We start from the raw sequence: 14812 nt of genomic DNA on the forward strand, positions 1-14812 counted from the left end.
ATTTGATTTATTAATTTCTCTTAAAAAAATAATTTATTAATTTGTGTCTTAAGGAGACCACTTAACATTTTTTTTAAAAAGAAAAGGTTTCATTGCTACTTGAGCAAGGAACATCAAGGAAACAAATATCATCTTCATTTGTCAAAATAAACGAAGTATTCAATTTGAAGAGAAGTAAACACAAAAAATAGATGGTCGATCCTACCACTAAATGGTCGATCCTTTATATATATATGTCAAAATAATAGAAGTATTCAATTTGAAGTGAAGTAAACACAAAAAATAGATGATCGATCCTACCACTAAATGGTCGATCCTTTATATACATATATTTTTCATTAAACAAAAAAGTTTACGGTGAATAAATTCATAGAATTTAAAATAGTTTTATAGCTTATAAATTCTTAGATTTAAGGTAAAGTTGTTTAATTCCTCTAAATACAATTCACATTGTAAAATATTACATAAATATTTAATATAATAAGACACAAATTCGAATCGGTAATTCTTCACTTCTTAACATTTAGTGTAGGTAAGTTTAGCCTTTAAATTCTTTGGAAGAAAAAAAAAAATTGTTTGATAATTGACATTCTTACCTTAGTTATATTTTACGAATTTAGTGTTTTTTTTTTTACGCTATTTTAAGTAGTGAATGTTGAGTTCAAATGTTCAATTGTTAAACTCATATTTTTGAGAAAATTGTGTTTTATTTTCATATTCAATTCAATCAAAATTGTTAAGTGAACTCAACAACGCATTGTACACAACGGCAATGTTGCATTATGTGAATGAATTGAAATGTACAGGATGAAGCCTTATATATGGAAATCTCGAGGAACTAGCTGAGCATAACAAACTCCTAACAGAAAACAGCTAGCTATTTACAAATGAAATTCAAATTACAGGGAAATGAAATCGCATCTATTGTTTCACTAGAGCCTCCGATGTTTGATCATTACATCTAGAAAGAAAAGAAAAGAGGAAAAAAAAAAAAACAGAATCAGGCGGCACCATACATTTTTTTTTTTTACAATAGGCACATTATTTTTTGTTCCTACACTAAATCACATTTTGTCTTCTTACTCTTGGCCAAATGCCAACATATTGTCGCATATCTAGCCTAATCAAAGCATAACTGAATGGTGCATAAATCAATAAGCCCCTGCATAAGTTGTAAGAGACGGCTATGCAAGTTTTAAAAGACAAATTACAATTGCTCTTTAGCACCTTAAATTCGCTCTTGATCATGTAGTAACTTCTGATCAATTATTTTTGTGTATAAAATTCGATTATGAGCAATTTTAAGGTACTAAAGATGAATTGTCAAGATAAATAAACCTTTATTTTAGTCCCTTTGGGAGCTGAAGACATAGCCTTCTACATGGTCCTGATCATACTTTCTCCTTCGTCCTAAGCATAACTTGGAGGAATAAAAGATATAACTCGTGATAGGGATCAATTTTGATCAACGTAGCTACCAATTTAACCTTATTTTTATGAGTCTCATAAGGAACCAATTGTTAAATAATATATATATATATGGGATAGGATCAAATGACACCATGGTGTCAAAATTAGTTTGACACCAAATCTTATCCATTCATTTCATTTAATCCAAAGGCTTAAAACTATCACCAAATTAATTAACATACATCAAATACTCTCTATCACCTAATTAAGAAACATATATATCATCATTAATTCATAATCAAACAATACCTTCTTGTTTTTGGTAGATTCAAACCCTTTTTATTTTCCCCTAATTTTTTTCTTTTGGCCATAAGCACAAACTCAAACTTTATAATTTTTATAACATCATGATAAATCATAATTCAGTTAAACATGAGACACAACGAATCCTCTAAAAAAAATTAGACCTATGAGTGACAAAATAATCTAATTAGCATGAACAATTCAAGAATCATTTGTCGAGCTTGTTGGTTTTTTTTAATACAATTTAATTAATTATTAAAAAAATATGAGTATATGAGATAAAGACAAAGAAATATCATTGATGTTGATGATGACTCAAACAACCATAGGTATATGAGTTCAAACATTCATTTTATAAAAAAGTTTAGAAAAGAAGTTTGAATATGATTATAGAAATTTGGGGAAATAAAAGAGGAACAAATAAATTTGGGGAAATAAAAATGGAATGTTTGATTATAAATTAATGATGATAGATATTTTTCTTAATTAGGTGATAGAGAGTATTTGGTGTATATTAATTAATTTGGTGATAGTTTTAAGCCTTTGGATTAAATAAAATGAATGGATGAGATTTGGTGTCAAACTAATTTTGACACCATGGTGTCATTTGATCCTAACCCATATATATATATATATATATATTAACTTAGTTTAAGATGTTGACATGTCATTTAGATAATGTGCCTAATTGTCGATAAGTATTTATGACTTTTTTCTTAAGGGACTATTTTGAACCACGTATTTTTTGGTCAGGAGGTGCCACAAAATATCCTACTAATGTTAATGCATGCATCCTTAGAACTGGTGATTGATGGTTAGACCATGGATAAATTCAATATAGTTAAAGTTTATTTATAAATTATATCACTTTGTAGATATTTATTTTACCATTTTATGTTATTAATATCATTTTTTTAAGAAGTTAAATTAGTTCAATCAAATTGATACTAAAGAGAATTGAACCTGAGACTTTGAAGAGGAACACATTTTCAAGTCTCAAGTCAATACTACTATGTCAACCCAAGTAAGTGTGTGTTTGGTTCTGAGGTGTGTAGAATTGATTCTGACAGAATTGATTCTGAAAGAATTGATTTTGACAGAATTGATTCTGACAGAATTGATTTATGTTTGGATGCAATAATACAGAATTGATTAAACAGAATGATTGTTGTTTGGATAGTTTTGATCAAAATTACTTTTGAATGTATAATTACCAAAATAGACATAGTTAAATACAAATAAATAGAAATTACTAAATTAAGATAATTAAGTGCAATATAGTCCTAAAATATAAGGTATTACAATACTAACATCATGAAAATAAAAATTACAAATAGATAATAGAATTTAAAGTGCAATAGAGTATTAAAATATTATTACAAAACTAACATAATGTGTATTATAGTACTAAAATATTGATATAATAATTTAAAGTACAATACTAATTATTTTGCCTGTGCTCAATAATTTCATTGCGGATTAATTTAAAATATTATTACAAAACTAATAAATGTTATTCTCTTCACCAACATTTATTTTAATAAGACTGCAGAAAGAAAAAATTCGGTTGGAGAAGGGTTAGAAAAATTAATGAGGGCAGGGATGGAATTAATAGAATTGAGGGTGTAGAATTGATTCTAGGAAAGTAAGAAGCTAGGAATTGTAGCTTCAACTAGAATTGCTTTTGGAGGATAAAAGCTATTTTGAAAAGTCAAACCAAACATGTTAAATATTGCAGAATTGCTTTTGAAATGCTCCAGAATTGATTCTGGCTTTGCAAAAGCCAAACCAAACAGAGGCTAAGTTATGTTGCAGGGTTGATTATTGAATTCAATTATTAAAGTCATAATTTTGTGATTCATTTTCCATTTTATTCAATATTACAGGACATTTTTTCTGTGGTGTCTGGAGCTCGAACCTTATATATATTATAGATTATACTTACAAACTGACTTAAACTCGTAAAGACTCAATTGGAGATTGATTACTTCAATAATTCATTGCTATCATGACATGAGCTGATGCTTAAATTGTCCCGTTTAACCTAACGAAAGCACGATTGAACGGTAAATAGACCAATAGTACAGCATGGAAACAAACAGGGTCCAACAAATATAAAGAAGGAAGTATGCCAAAAATTAGTACAAGTTTGGATTTGGAATGGTTGGAGGAGGATAGCATGCAGCCAGCCAGCTATACTAGAGACATATTTGTGATAACTGATAACTAAAATGAGCGGCAAATATCATAGAATACCCCAATAAGGACCCCCATCAGATAAAAAGAATAAGAGATGAAATGGACACAAATCATCACATCCTTCTATTCCTATCTTAACACCCAACTCAAGATGATCTAATTAATAAGGAATTAGTTCATACAATCTCGTTTATAAATAGTATCTAAATTTTTAAAATTTGTCCCGACACGTTGGTTAGTGTGAGACTCAACTAAAAATATATTAGGGAAAATTACACTAGCCTCCCTTGAAGTTCTTTTAAATAACACAAACTCCCCCTCTAATTTTATAATAGACAAAAACCTCCCTTAAATTCTCTTAATATAGATAGCACATCCCTTTGGAACTTAACACCCACTTAACACCGTTTGCTTTTAATTCAGCGATGGCCTCTGTGAATCTCAAACCAACCCATTTCTTCAGTTAGAGGATTTCCTTCCCTTTCAATGCCCTTCAATGTTGTGTCCAGTGACGTGAAGAAGATTTAGATAGACACAACTTATGGGATTGGTAGTGGCATGGTTCTCCCTAATAGATTATGAACTTGATGCTTCTGGCAAAAAAACAAAAGTGAAAGGGTGATTACCAATTTTTACACAGTGTTAATGTTGATGTATACAACCCTATATAGGAGCCTAAAGATTAGAATCTTCAGCAAATGGGTTTCGTAAAAAATAAGTATTGTCACGAAATTCATTGTTTAAAGAAATTGGGCTATCAGAAAAAGGGCTGTCAGACTTTAAAAATTCTTATTTTTTTGTGGGCAGCACCACTTTCGTTCACGAACGAGGCACAAAGGGAATATACCAAATTTGGTTAATGAAATCATTTTGGTGGAAGAAGTGCAGACATTGTTTAACGCCACTTTAACACTGTCATAGTGAAGGGTGGTTAGAGTTATTTGTTAAAATTGAGGGGATGTAAGTGATAAATTAACATACCTCAAGGGAGGTGAGTGTAATTTACCCAATATATTATATTAGATGACATAAACTTAAAGTCAAGTGAGTTGCCAATGGTTTAGTGGGAATGAGATGAAAATAATAGTGCCTTTGCAAGGAGTTGTTCAAGGAACAGGGGGTCTTTTTTGGGGTTCAGTTATTCCTTGCGCTCTTTTCTACTTTCTTCAGCTTTATTTTAAGACACGTAACCGCCAATCTCCTCCTTCTAACAACCTTCCGCCTCCGGAGCTTCCCGCCTTGTCACGCACTCTCTCACCTCGGATCAGAGGTTCAACCGCCTCCGCTAATATTTCGGGTCGGGTCAATTCCATAATCACAACAAACTCTCCTTATTACGTAGGTTTAAACAAAGTCGCAGATAATCCTTATCATCGGATTCATAATCCTGATGGTGTTATTCAGCTTGGTTTAGCCCAAAACACCGTGAGTTGTTCCTTTTCTCTTCTCTATTGGCAATTCCGGTGTTCGACATGTGTCTGAGTCCTTGTGATTATATTCAATTTCCATCTGTGTCCACGTGTTAATATCATGTCTGGTATCGGTGTGTGTCGGTGTTTTATGGCTTCTCTTATGTTATTTTCGAAGCTACAATTGCATTTGTGACTGTTCTTGTTTGTTGTAGCTATGTGTGGATTTGATTGAAGAATGGATTCGTCACAATGGAAGCGCTGCTATATTAGGGACACCATCAAATTGTGGTTGCCTCAGTATCACTGACCTTGCTACTTACCATGGATTCATGGACTTCAAAGTGGTGGGTAATTACATCCTATCTTTGTACCTTTGTTCTTCCTGAATGATTCAACTTGTCACCCAAGATTGAATCAGTTCTATCTTGATTTTATTTCGTATACCTTTTTAGAGTAACATTTTGTTTGCACTTGTAAGTGTCTCACACTACCATGACACATGTCGTTACATTCAATTACTTCTATCATCTCAAATTAGTATGAGCAATGATATTTGTACATCCATTCCATGACAACTTTAGTGACAACCTTGTTTTTCTCTCTTCTTATTGGTCAAAAATAATGGAGAGAGAAAAAGAAAGAGAGAGGATAAGACCATCATGTGAGTATGAGAGAAAAAATTGTACAAAAGTTGTCACAAATTGGTTGTACAAATATCATTTCTCAATTAGTATATGCATATTTTGTCTGGTGTTCGTGCTTCATAAATCCATGAAGAAGGGAGAAGAATACAACATAATGAAAACTAGATTATAAATACAAAAACTAAATACCAGCTTTAACACTAATATATATTATATGAGTCTTGTTAACGAGTGCTTCCGGGGCACTCTTTAAGAATTTCAAAAGAAGAAATCATTTTATAAAAAAGTCAAAGATTTCGATTTCCGATGCATTGATTACACATATTTTAATGATAAGTTACCATTTAAAGACCTTAACTAGTGCACTGGTTAACATTTTCCATATTATATAAGAAAACTCTAACACATCTTCCTAGTTATTTTAGTTTTATAAACTAGCCCATTAATTCAATGTGATTTTATATACAAATATTAAACTGTTTTTTAGGCCATATTAAACAATAAAAACAAAAATTATGGTCCATGATCCAATGGAAGACCATGGACTATTTGATCCAATATGAGGATCTTAAAGCTTCGACCAAAAAAAAAAAGGATCTTAAAGCTTGCTAGATAGATGCTGTGGTCGTAAACTGTTGTGTGGTTGCACGAATATGGTGTGCATATCATTTTTATTCATCTCATCTCTATTTGATACTAGTAATATGCATACTATTACCAAGGTGTGTATTAACTCAAAAGCTGAGCATTTTCTAGGAGGTACTTATAGTAATTTTATTTATATACATAGATGTGTGTCCTCTATATCTTACTGGCATATGCATGCCTTGCATTCACTTAAAGTTGCTCTTTTAACTACATCACAAAGCCTTTGTTTCTATCTTAATTCTCTAATCATACAGGTTGTGGCTGGTTTCATGTCTCAAGTTTTGGAAAAACCAGTTTTTTTCAACCCATCACATATGGTGCTAACTGCAGGTGCTATCCCTGCCATTGAAATTCTAAGCTTCTGCCTAGCAGATAATGGAAATGCATTCCTTGTTCCCACGCCTCATAGTCCTGGGTAACAGTCAATTTCATATCTCCAAAATCCTTGTTTAGTTATCTACTCTTCTGCAGGTAAAAATGATAGTTTTAAACCTATGGTGCAGCTTTGATGAGGCTGTAAAATGGCGATCTGGGGTGGATATAGTATATGTTTCATGTCGCAGCGCTGATGACTTCAACATAAGCATAACTGCACTTGACCAAGCTTTCAACCAAGCGAAGAAACGCAGTCAAAAAGTTCGTGGAGTTATAATATCAAACCCTTCGAACCCTGCTGGAAAATTATTAAATCGAGAAACACTGCTTGATCTTCTGGACTTCGCCAGAGAGAAGAACATTCATATAATCTCTAATGAAATATTTGGAGGCTCTGCTTATAGAAACGAAGAGTTTGTGAGCATGGCAGAAATCATGGAAGCGGAAGATCATGATCGGGGCAGAGTTCATATAGTGTTTGATTTGGCAAATGAGCTATATGTTCCAAGTTTTAATGTAGGAGTTATATACTCCCACAATGAGAATGTTGTGGATGCCTCCAAAAAAATGGCACAATTCTCAACTGTTTCTGCTCCAACTCAGCAATTGCTTATTACCATGATTTCAGATACAAGGTTTATTCAAGAACTCATAAAGACTAACAAGTTGAGGCTGCAAAAAATGTATAATGCATTAGTGGAAGGATTAGAGCATTTGGGAATTGAGTGCACTAGAAGCAGTGGCGGCTTCTGCTGCTGGGCTGACATGAGTAGATTCATCCGTTCTTACAGTGAAAAGGGGGAACTGGAGCTCTGGGACAGATTGCTGAATGTAGCTAAGATCAATGTTACTCCGGGATCCTCTTGTCACTGTATTGAACCTGGATGGTTCCGTTTCTGTTTTACTACATTATCTGAAAATGATATTCCTGTAGTAGTGGAACGGATCGGGAGAATTTTCAAGACTACAAGTTGATGTGGCATCAATTATTTCTGCAAATTTCATTGGTTTATTGATTCTTTATTCTTGTGATTTATTTGACATCACTCAGAGGAATAATCACCTGTTTATTTGTTTTGTATATTGCTCAAGAGGACGGGTATGTTGAAAGTTGATCAAGTTAAGCAGTATGTGCATAAATCCAGAGTACATTCATGAACTGATGCAAGTTTGTTTACTAAAAAAGCGTTCTCTTCTTTGTAACCTTAAACGAATAAAGACAATATTGGGAAGAAAGAAACACAAAGAGGATTCAAATCGTAGGTAGTTTTTCTTTTGTTTCTCCCCTGAAAACACTTGAAAGTTGAAACAATGGAATGAACAAATGCCTTTTATTGCAATGTTACAAATTCTATATAAAAAAAAATGGTAATACAAAAATGAATACAAAAGAATTTTCATCCCCCCCCCCAAATAACCAGTGCCGATCCGGATCTCCTTCCACATAGACTTCAAGAATGTAATTATTCAGCAATTACTCTAACTCTGAGTTGCAAGGAAAAACTCTTACTGGTTAATGAGATTCTGATCCATCTCTGATGGACTCAAGGACCTGAACAATCTCAGCCATGCTTGGTCTTCTTAAAGGATCCTCTGAAGTACAAATTAGCCCCAATTTCATAACCTGAATCAATTCATTCTCAACAAATCCTTGTAAATTCCTGTCAAAGCAGTTTGAAGCTGAGCCCGTTTCCAACAAACTTCTTACATATTCACACAAAACAACAACCTCATGTGCGGTTACACTTTCCACAGGCTTCCTCCCTGTAACTAGCTCCAAAAGAATGACACCGAAACTGTAAACATCACACTTCTCACTCTGCCTAAAGCTTTGAGCCAACTCTGGTGCAACATATCCAACAGCATTGTGGAACTTGGTGAGACCGAAATTATCCAAAATAGGTAGCAACTTTCCTAATCCATAATCAGATAACTTGGCTTCATATTTGTCATCTAAGAGTATGTTAGAGGATTTAAGGTTGAGGTGAAGGATTGGAGGGCGACAGTCATGGTGGAGAGAGGCTAGGGCTCTTGCAGTTCCAAGTGCAATTTGGAACCTTCTAGACCAATATAATTCCCTATTGCCTCTACTTGTGCTGGTTCCAGGATATCCAAACCCATGTAGATTATCATAGAGATTTCCATTTGAAACAAACTCTGACAAAATCAACTGCATTGAAGAGGACCAGTAGTAACCTTGAAATACAACTAAATTACAGTGTTGAAGGTTTCCTAGTCGCCCAATTTCGTTTTCGAATTCCTCTTGATTTCTGATCCTTCCCAAAGTCTCAAGCTTCTTCACTGCGATTGAGATGCCACCTTCAAAATCGGTTTTGTAGACTGTACCAATTGATCCGCCTCCTATCAATGACTCCTTGTCAAGCAATGCTTTGGTGCCTGCCTCCCAATCTTCATATTTTGATGGTAAACTTTTGCTGAAGAGAACCAACTTTCCAATTATAACATTTGATGATTCTGTTGATCCTAGAGGTGTACTCTCAACAATCATAATTTGATCATCGTCTTTTTTTCTACGTCGGGCCCTAATACTCATGATGGTCACCAAACAAACCCCAGTTAGAATCACAGCTGCAGCAACAATGGCAACAATAGCAGACACACTGAGAAGTTTAGTCTTCCCAGGAGGTGAAGATGATGATCTTGTTCCGTTTGCGGAGCAAGTGATGTCTAAAGGGGCACCGCAGAGAAAAGGATTATTGGAAAATGCAGGTGCACCGAAATGCTGTATTGTTGCAATATCAGGAATGACACCAGAGAGATTGTTGAATGAGAGATCAAAATGTGTCAAGTTATTTAAATCTCCAAGTGAAGGAGGGATTGAACCAGAAAATGAATTATGTGATAGATCTAGGAATTGGATCCTTGATAGGTTTCCTAGGCTTGAAGGGATGCTTCCCTTGAGCTGGTTATGATGCATGTCAAGGGCTTCAAGATTTGTCATTTTGTAAACGGACAGAGGAATCTCACCGTCTAAGTTATTACCGGAGACATCCCTGCAGCAACACGAAAGAATGAACAGAGATTTGATTCACATTACAAAGGTTCGATCAAGTTAATAAACAACAGTTTGAGAAAGTTACAGCAGAACTCACAGCTCAAGAAGAAACTTGCAATTTGTTATATCAGCCGGAATTTCACCGATGAGGTTTAGGTTGTTCAAATCCAGCAATTCAAGCAGTTCAATGTTGCCAAACCCCTCAGGAATCATTCCACCTATCGAGTTATTACCTAATTTGATAACCAATAGTCCTCGCAATTCTTGAATATCAACTGGGATACTCCCTTTCAGCTTATTCAACTCTAACGACAAGAGCTTTAAGTTCTTGCATCTAGTTATGCTAGGGGGAATAACCCCATCCAAATTATTCCCTGAAGCATCAAAGACCACTAATCTCTCACTACATGCAGTGATATCAGGAATTTGTCCTTCAAACCCATTATAGGATATATTGAAATATGTAAGATTTTGCAGTCCTAGGATGCTGAATGGAGCGAAATCAGTAAATCTATTACTACCAAAATCCAAATGCATTAGACTATGGCATCCAGAAATGTGCTCTTCCACACTACCTGATAAGGCATTGCTTCTAAGTGATACATAAGATAACATAGGAATGTCACATAGTCTAGAAGGGACAACACCGCTAAGATTATTGAAAGAAAAATCAAAACCTTCAAGGTTAGAGCAATTCACCAAAGACACAGGAATTGAACCTACAAGATTGTTATGAGAAAGAGAAACAAACTTAGTTTTATAGCAGTACCTAAACAAAGCTGAAGGTATCTCCCCATTGAAGCCATTCTTTGATAAATCTAGAAAACGAATATTAGGCAAATCACCCATGAAATCTGGGATCGAACCGGATAACGCATTGGAGCTGAAATTAATCTTCCACAATGAGTGAAGATCAGCATAATCATCTGGAATATTACCCGAAAATCGATTCCCAAACAATGTCAATATCCTCAACCTCTTCAACCCTGAGAGTGCTGGTGACAACACACCCACCAAGCTAGTGTTCCAAAGCACAATTCTTTCTACAAAACCTTCTATGTTACAGAAGACACCTGTGTAACCTTGACATGGGTCTCCACCAGAAACCCATGAACTCAAAGTGCTATATGGATCCTCTGTGATGTTACCCTTGAACTGAAGTAAAATCTCTTTCTCAGTAGCTGGTGAAACCGTTGCAATAGACCAAAACAAACAGAGAATGAAGCAGAATAGAGCATGAAAAAGATGAATTTGACAGTGTGTTCTCATGCTCATAACAATGTGATTTGTGATCACAGTTTAGACATTATTGATTGTGTTGTTTTTTCAGTTACAACGTTTGAGGTTTTGTAAAATGTCGGTCCAATGAGAAGCAAAACATCACTATTGTTGTCACCAACATGTAGCATTCTCATTAAGAGGACTGAATTGAAATTGAAGAAGAGAGAGAAAAAAATGACAGCTTGAACAAAGTGAAGTTCTTTAAACCAAACTACTACTACCCATTCAATCTACTTGTTCTCTTTCTAGGTTTTTTTCTACCTCAATCAATCATCTAGAACAAAGATTCTAGAATGTTTTGTGTTAAAAAAATGATTTGGCTTTTGTGGGGTTGAAAAGGGTAGCATAAAAATGGAAGCTTTAAGTTGTCTTAGATGAAGAGAGAGAAAGAATGGAAGACAAGGAGGAATGGGGGGAAGTAAATGTAAAAACGTACATCTTGTACAAATGGTAGATAAGGGAAAAAAAATATATTAATATTATAGAAAAAAATATGATTATTTGCTTTTATATATATAAAATTGGATTGTGTATTTGATTCTTTAACCATTTGATTTGATTTTTGATTGATGCATATGAGAAAATATAAAATCAGATAGAGTATTTGATTCTTTAATCATTTAATTTGATTTTTGATTGACGCATATGAGAAATATTTGTTTAAAATAATAATTTTTTTTAATGAATTTCAATTACTTTAATGAGATTGTTCTCTACGGTCGTAAATTGAAAATACTTTAGTTAGCATTTACAATAATAATAAATGAAATTGAAACAGTTAAGATGGTGGAAATGGTGGCTGTAGCTTTGCTGGAAAGGAAGCAGGTGAGATAGTCAGAGGCAATTAAATAAAGAGTAAATTTTCTTATAATAGGTTTTGTGATGAAAAAAACATGTATAAATTAAATTCAGAGAGATTGCCAACAACTGGAGGTTTGAACCACGTGCATTAGAGAGTTTTTTTATTTCCCCTCTATTTATTTATTTAAAATAAAAATGATACCCTTTTAACTATGTATGTAAACCAAATTTGTGATGTGATTGTGAAAAGAGAGAGTTACTTCATGGTCCTCTGTTGTGTAGGTCCAGTTTGTGTTGCCCAGCATTTAATCTTCCCCACCAAGCAAGTCACCACCACCATCACTGTCTTCACAATAAGTATGCCAGAGAAGATAGGTAATGAGTTAGGAATATTGGGAAGACCAAATTAAATTGAACAAGAAATAAGTGGAAATGAATGAGTCCAAGTACTTTGTGTTTGTTTGTCTGTAGTACAGTTTTCTGGTGGAGATTAGTTTGCTTCTGTTCAATCTATCCGTTTCGTTTACGACACTTTTACTTGGAATACCTCTTAATTAACTTTAGTTAGTTAATCATACTTGACCACAAAAAAAAAAAAAACATTGCAACGAAACATCGAAAGAAAGAGTAGATAAATAAATATCATTAAATTAATCAAGTATATGGGATAGAAAACTGATTCTTGCCATGTTGCAATTGCTTGTTGTGTTGGGGATTTTTGGCTATCCGATTTATTTTAAACATTTTTCCTTTTGGTTATTCAATTGTCATAAAAGTCGTTCTCTTTAACGTTACTTCCTTTTGCTCAAATTTGTTCTTTTGCATTTGACTAGTAAAGTGACACAGAATCTCTTCACTTCTATTCCGAGCTTTTTCTTACCTGTAAAGGATTTTTCTCCCTTCCGTTCTTAATCAAAGGTTAAAAATAATAAATCTTCCACATGCAGATTGACACTGTCAGGTTGGTTCAATTAGTAAAAAATTGATTCAACGATAAGATTATATAGATTCAACTTTCGCTACCAACATAAAAACTTCTTTGATGTTCCTAACGTCATTCTATTAGTAATAATTTTTTTTACATGACTATTTTTTTTTTATAGTATCCGGGATTTGAATCCTGAATTCTACGTATATTATGCATTGTCCTTATTAAATGAACTAATATTTACAAAACTATTAGTAATAGTTAATAATTCAGTAATACTACGGGTCCTAATATTTATTCAGTCCTAATAAAAGTCATGGTTAGTAGATTTCATTGGTGGTCCACGGGTCCCGCATAAGCTGAATGAAAATGATGCTTCTGTCTCTAGTTTAAAATCATAGTTCTATGTTTCAACATTATCTAAATTAAGTACTTACTACATTGTAAAAGGAAGAAACTAATCTAATTACTGCATCATTTTCATTCATGGTTTGGTTGATACCTCTTTGGGTTGGGTCTGGATCAGCTTCCTGAACACCTTCCCTCCCACGCAACACATTAGAGCACTAACCTATGCATGTCCCCAAAATTAAACAAATATGAGGGGCAACTGACATTTTTTTTTTTAACAAAAACAAAATGATAATCATTCATTCAAATCGAGAGATTACATCATTCAACACCGCTAAAAACGTAAAGGATGAATCTGCGAACAAACTCATAACATCCAAGTTAATAGCATATAACGACATAATGCTTACAAAAATATATGATAAAATTAAAGTGATCGGAATATCCATGGTCTCCTGATCTGCAACGTTGACGTCCAAATCTTTGATTAAATAATGGATCTTTCAATATGAATCAAATGAACACCGCACGAAGACGGAAAATCAAACAACGCTGCACAAGACGACGAATAACAAACCACCACACTTAGATGATGAAATCACAAAGAAAAAACAAAAAAATTAGACCTATGTGAAAATCACTTATTTAGATTGAAACAGAGAGAAAAGATGAAGAGGAGTGATTTCATGTCAAGAATTGACCTAAAATCACCCTCAATGAAGAAACTATAAGAAAAAATTTAGAGAGAGAAAATTAGGGCCGACGATCTAGTATGAAAGATAATTTGATTTGGTCAAAGAGAAAATATTAACGTATGAGGGCCAACTGACATGAATAGTTCATTACTATCATTTATGGTATCCTATTCAATTTGTAATGGTATTGAAATCCAATCTGGAGCTCTGTGAATGATCAATATATACTCTTCCATCACATAGAGACAATTGTTTAAGACATTGAATTTAAGCAGATGTTCTAACATTTGGACAAACGGTGAATACATGGAACAAATGTTAAAAACAAACACAAAACGCTATGCTGAGCTGTGAGACAAAGAATCTAATATGATGGAGGACCACAGAATGTGCTATCTCCAAAACAATATTGCAAGGTGAATTACATATCTTGTACTATATGGAAGATGTTATTCCTACTCCATACATTTTCAACTCATGGAGAAGTAATGTTTCTTTCTTTGTAAAAAAAAAAAAAACCATTAATCAAGTGATTTTGTTCAAATGGTTAATGAGCTCTCTAGAATTAATCGTTCAGGAAAAACTAAGTTCGATTCCTAGTAGAAATAATTATTGGTCAGACTTTATTTACCTTCTAACCGAACCGGATTGCTAGGGCCTCTTCCCCTAAAAACCGGAGGGTTAACACAATTTTTTTTTTTTTTTTGACAAACAGTGTGGTTTCATGTTTTTTACATCATATAACAGCA

General features: G+C 33.6%; 2 protein-coding genes across 2 annotated transcripts; one reads left to right on the forward strand and one right to left on the reverse strand.

Annotated features, from left to right (window-relative positions):
* Positions 1 to 4951: 4951 nt before the first annotated feature.
* Positions 4952 to 8150, forward strand: LOC11436806 (probable aminotransferase ACS10). The gene is made up of 4 exons (XM_003611155.4): positions 4952 to 5337; positions 5537 to 5668; positions 6871 to 7031; positions 7120 to 8150. The coding sequence occupies exons 1-4, from the start codon at positions 4987 to 4989 to the stop codon at positions 7964 to 7966; spliced, it is 1491 nt and encodes a 496-aa protein (XP_003611203.1). The 5' UTR covers positions 4952 to 4986; the 3' UTR covers positions 7967 to 8150.
* A 144-nt stretch (positions 8151 to 8294) lies between these two features.
* LOC11437247 (probable LRR receptor-like serine/threonine-protein kinase At1g12460) lies at positions 8295 to 11728 on the reverse strand. The gene is made up of 2 exons (XM_003611156.4): positions 10105 to 11728; positions 8295 to 10005 (listed from the first exon to the last, which is right to left on the reverse strand). Exons 1-2 carry the CDS (start codon positions 11280 to 11282, stop codon positions 8505 to 8507), a joined length of 2679 nt encoding a protein of 892 aa, XP_003611204.2. The 5' UTR covers positions 11283 to 11728; the 3' UTR covers positions 8295 to 8504.
* Positions 11729 to 14812: the final 3084 nt, after the last annotated feature.

The sequence above is a fragment of the Medicago truncatula genome, chromosome 5 (genome assembly GCF_003473485.1).
Source record: "Medicago truncatula cultivar Jemalong A17 chromosome 5, MtrunA17r5.0-ANR, whole genome shotgun sequence".
Classification (NCBI taxonomy): Eukaryota; Viridiplantae; Streptophyta; class Magnoliopsida; order Fabales; family Fabaceae; genus Medicago; species Medicago truncatula.